The sequence below is a fragment of the Salvia hispanica genome, chromosome 2 (assembly GCF_023119035.1).
Source record: "Salvia hispanica cultivar TCC Black 2014 chromosome 2, UniMelb_Shisp_WGS_1.0, whole genome shotgun sequence".
Classification (NCBI taxonomy): domain Eukaryota; kingdom Viridiplantae; phylum Streptophyta; class Magnoliopsida; order Lamiales; family Lamiaceae; genus Salvia; species Salvia hispanica.
The window spans coordinates 2630077-2635299 of NC_062966.1; the positions used below are offsets into that span (position 1 = coordinate 2630077).

A 5223-nucleotide genomic window follows, 5' to 3' on the forward strand; every position below is an offset into this window, starting at 1 on the left:
TTTCCAAAAATGGAATGCACGTACTTGAGGGACAGACGAAAATTAAAATTGCACATATTTTTATGGGACTTGGGACTCAGGGAGAGTACTACTTAAATCATTCTTTCCGAAGAATCCTAGTGAAGCCTCCAACGAGTAACGCGAGATTGGATGTGGCCAAACCTTGCATAGAGATCTCAATTATGCCATTGCGAGCGCGCATCGTGCCGCCAGGGATAGGGCGGTGTCGTATTCAAGCACCACATATTTCGTTCTTTAGAAAAAATTTAATTTGTAGAGTTGTTTTTTTTTTTTAATTTCAATAAAGTGCTTTTTTATGAATTTGTAATTTATAGAATTCTTAATTTTATTGAAATAATTTTATTAAGTATGTTATTATGGTTATGGATTTCAATTTTTTTATAATTATATTGAAGAAAAAACAATGATCAGTGCAAATTATTTAGTGATGACGACGTAACAAGGTGGAGTTGGAGTCTAGAAATTTAAAAATTTCATGGAAGGCCACGTCACCGATTTCTAACCACCCAATTTTCCAACCGTTATCTTTTCCCTCACCATTTCCGCACACACTCACACAAACACTGCATCCATCAGCTTCGATGGCCGTTCACGCGGCCGCCGTGATCTCCGCTGCTACCAAAATCGCCTTCTCTTCTGCCGAAATCTCTCATCAGCAGATCGCCTTTCTATCTCACTCCTCTCATTCTTCTCTTCTCAAATTCACCGCAGCAAATGCCCAATGCGACAAGAGGAGGTTCATCACCGCAAAAGCTACCAAATCTGAATCTGGAGTCAACCCCAAGGTCGGCGTTGCCGTCTACAAGCCTAGATCGTATCAAGTCCTCGTCTCGGATGCCGCCAATTCTCTTTTCAGTGCTCTGCAAGATGGAAAAACACGTATGGAGATCGATTTCCCGTGCGTAACGCTTCTGAACTGTGCATTTATATTGCTTTGTAGTTACAATTGAAAATTGGATTCCTCATCTTGCTTAGGTAGTTTTTTGATTGATGTGTGAGTTAGTTTATGATGTTCATTATTCATTTTGTTCATAAATTATGATTCCAAATCATATACAAGGTCTGCATTATGTATAGTGAATGATAAATTCAGCTGTCTCAATGTCCTTTGTTTGAAATTTTGGATGCAAATGTTTATCTGTAAACATCATCACGTTTCAAGCTCCATAGGAATGTTTGAAGAGTTTAATAAGATTTTTGGCCCTAATTCCCCAAATTTAGATAGTAGGTTTCGTTTTAAAGGTTACTTTAAAGATTTCTGATCTGTTTTACTGCCACCTAACTTTTCTGGATTTATGCTTCTCTGGCGGCATCCTCAGTCCATTGCCTACCAGCGTATCTTCTTATAAGGTATCTTCCTCACACACACTGTGATATCTGAAGAAAATGGAACCTCAGTAGATTCTGCCTTTATCACCACTACGATTTTCATTTCAATCACACTCACAATCTGTCTTACAAGTACTATGTATTTTATTGTTTTGGCATGTGAATAAATTGTTGCTTGATTTTCTGAAATTCTTGCACTGTGAAGGGTTCATCCGACGATTACAGTGATGCCAACATTGAACTTGCATTAGCTGTTATCAAGAAGCTGCAAGAGAAGCAAGAAACAAGAGCATGCGTTGTAAAAAATGCTTCATCATGTTTCGTCCTGTTATTTACTTGGTAGCCTATGGCATTTTGGTTTCCACTCCACGGAAGGAATTATGAATTATATATTTGCATTTTTAGGTATTTCCTGATAAACCAGAAAAGCGCAGGGCATCAGAGCTTTTTAAAGCAGCTCTTGACTCGGTAAGTATACAATCATTTGTGAAAATCTCCTTTTGCAAGTATTCTGATAATCTACTTCCAATGAGGTATTGATTTTATGTATGTGTAAATATTTAAATAAAGGTGCCATATACTATAGAGTATGTAACAATGTATCTTGAGAAGTGCATGAAGTTCTTCATAAAATATGCTTCTTTATATTTAATGAAGTGTGAACTCTTTTAGGTACTATGTTGTTTGGAAATCGGTTCATTTTAGCTTTTTTTATTCTGCGTGTATATAATCAGTTTCTTATTTCCTTTCTTGCTAAGCAATAACGGAGAGTAATCTTGGTCTGTTCAGATACTATTCTTGCAATTTTCTGTTATTATTTGGAAGGTAAAAAGTAGATACAAGTGGAAGTATAATTCCAGCTAAAGTCCATTGCCTGGTGAATGCTACTCCCTCCGTTCCACGGTAGTTGAGTCATTTCATTTTCTGCACTCGTTTTGGAAAAATCATAATAAATAGTTAAAATGAAGAGAGAGTAAAGTAAGTGACAAAATAAGATAGATAAGAGTCTTATCTACATTATATTCTCACTTACTTTACTTTTTTTCCACTTTAACTATTTATTATCATTTTTCTAACACGAGTGCAGAAAATGAAATGACTCAACTACCGCGGAACGGGGGTATCATTTAATATTGAATGTAACTAAATCTATTTAGTTAACTTTTTGAACATGGTCAATTTTCAAACAACCAACTGAGAAATTAATGTCTAAATTCTCCAAGCTTACATTTATTGGTCTCTTTCCTTTCAGATTGATGGTGTAACTATTGGGTCCTTGGATGATGTACCTAGTGGCCCTGTCACCTCATTTTTTAAATCCATACGAGACACTTTGGATTTCGACTTTGTTGATGAAAATGAAGGTTGGTTGTTAAACTTAAGTACAGGAATTGTTCTTCTGAGATCTTTACAGACTTACCAGATATTAAGACTATGTTTGGGAGATAAATAGAATCCTTCTGGTACTCCTCGACTCTGGGATATAGTGCTCACCTTATATAGCAACTAGTATAACTAGAAATAATTTTGCATGTCACAATCAGTAGAGACCTCACTGTTCAGACAAAGATGATATCTTCTGCTTAAAATGTTTGCATCAGGGGTACACTTTTGGGTCTTCTAGAACCAACCACAGGACATTGGTGGATGTGATCAGCAAACCAAAATTTCTGTATGTAATAAATTCAGGCTTAGGTTTACTGGGTAGAAAGTATCAAGTATGTGTAGCTAGTGGCATATATAGTGACCTTCTCAATACCGGACATATTTTTATCTGTATATGTTTCTATTTTATGCTATTCTATGTTAATTATTACCGAATTGTTATATTATTCCCTTACCTACACAATGTGGACTCTCCAATTCAGTCATTTTAGGAGACATGGATATCCATGTGCTTCATATATGTGAGCATATATATATATATATATATATATCACCATGATAGTTGACTTGACCATATTCCACACTCATTCCTTCTGCAGATCGTTGGCAACCCGACAAACCTCCATCACTTTATATGTTCATCAATTGTAGCACTCGCGACTTGTCCGATGTAGAGAAATATGTGGTGGGATACCCATTTCCCTCTCATTGATCAAACTACAATTGCAAGTAGTATGCTTGAAAATATAGTCTAACTTTGTGAGTGTTCAGACACATATATAGATAATTCTAGTTAAATTCTTTTCTCGATTCTCCACCTTTCATGGTGTGAGCCTTCATCCAGCTTAATTAATCATGGCTTCCGTGATGATATATATATTCTACTCAAACTTTGTAAGCTTGTGTTTAGCGAATGAATAGCAGTTATGAGATAACTCTGTATGCTCGGGTAATAGCTCTTACCATTTTCAGAAACGTACTGACCTGTATATTACTAGGGAATTTGAAATCAGTTATTAGTAGAAATATTCATATCTCATTCAGTTTTCGACATTCAGAAGTTATTAAATAATAATAGTAGTATATTTTAGTTCCAAGAGCTGATTATAGAAAAATGCAGGAAAAATTTGCCTCTTCTACCCCAACTGTACTCTTCAACCTGGAACTGGACACGTTACGGTGTGTGAGACTGAAGTTACATAGGAGTTAACATATTTCGATGCCGTGTTCTCTTAATCTCTTATCCTCTAAAATCATTAGCGTCTGTGCAGTGCTGATCTGGGAATTATAGGATTTCCTAGCAGAGACTTGCACTTTCGGTTTCTTTCTCAATTCATCCCCATTTTCTACATACGAATTAGAGAGTATTCAAAGGTACTTGCCAGATTGTCATGATTATACGCGAATTTGTTTTGCTGGTGCTTCAATTTCTTGGTGGAATGATACAAGTATTGTTCTCAACTTTGAAAGACAGTTGCAGTGGCACCTTATTTGGTGAACTACAGTGGAGCATTGTTCCGTCAGTATCCAGGTGATCATAAAGTCCTTCTTCCATTATGAAGAGAAGAAATGAATGTCAGTTGTTGCTAACCATTTTAGGCATTGTCTGATTCAGGGCCATGGCAAGTCATGTTGAAGCAAGGGGACAACTCGTACGCTTGCGTAGCAGAAAGTAGTAGCCGTTTCACTCTCAGTGAAGTAAGCTAAAACAATTCCATCAAACTTATACACATAACATGAAACATCACCAACTCTGGTTTCTGTGTATATATGGTAGACCAAGGAAGAACTTCTGAGAGTGCTCGGACTCAAGGAGGAAGAAGGAAGCTCGCTCGAGTTCCTCCGGAGAGGCTACAAGGTCTTCCTTTGATCCTTTTACACCCTAATTCAGTATCTATTGACTCACAATTGAAACACTTGAACTTTCAGACTGCAACTTGGTGGGAAGAAGATGTAGAGACAGAACTATCATCTGAATGGCGTAGTTGAATATGAACAACGAAAAGTAATGGAAATCATATTATACACGAAAGAATAGCATGGAGACCTTCAGCAAGAAACGACAAGATTGATATCACCTCTATCCCAACCTCATTTCTTATTGGATTTATATATATACATCACATATCTGTGTATAATTTATCATCTACTAGTACAATGTAAGAGCATTTTTGCAACACTAGATTTGCATATTGTTTCCTTTCCACATTTACTTAATGACTGAAACTCTTAAATAGTTCTTGAAAAATGGAGTTTTTCTCCTTTTAGATCCCCAAAGTAGAAAAGATCTCATTTCAGGGACCTAGATAAGGTATTATCACATATGAAATGTCTTTGATGAATATTTTGCTGAGATACATGCAGCGGAAGACTTGCATTTCCAAATAATCAAGAGAAGAATCTACTAACTCGATTATGACTTCATACGAATGTAAACGATTGATCGCATACTAGAACACAAATAGTTCACGTAATAAGAATATTTAA

General features: G+C 36.2%; 1 protein-coding gene across 1 annotated transcript; it reads left to right on the plus strand.

Moving 5' to 3' along the window:
* The first annotated feature begins 554 nt into the window (after positions 1–554).
* LOC125203087 (protein LPA3) lies at positions 555–4953 on the plus strand. The gene is made up of 12 exons (XM_048101371.1): positions 555–919; positions 1341–1371; positions 1556–1648; positions 1756–1818; positions 2603–2714; positions 3336–3421; positions 3857–3915; positions 4008–4110; positions 4207–4267; positions 4352–4434; positions 4514–4594; positions 4666–4953. Exons 1-12 carry the CDS (start codon positions 603–605, stop codon positions 4723–4725), a joined length of 1149 nt encoding a protein of 382 aa, XP_047957328.1. The 5' UTR covers positions 555–602; the 3' UTR covers positions 4726–4953.
* The last annotated feature ends 270 nt before the right edge of the window (positions 4954–5223 follow it).

Coding starts and splice junctions, on each gene's coding strand:
- LOC125203087 (XM_048101371.1), top strand. CDS start 603: ATGGCCGTTCACGCGGCCGCCGTGATCTCCGCTGCTACCAAAATCGCC. Junction 1,649..1,755: donor AAGAAACAAGAGCATGCGTT/GTAAAAAATGCT, acceptor TTGCATTTTTAG/GTATTTCCTGATAAACCAGA. Junction 3,916..4,007: donor CTGGAACTGGACACGTTACG/GTGTGTGAGACT, acceptor GCGTCTGTGCAG/TGCTGATCTGGGAATTATAG.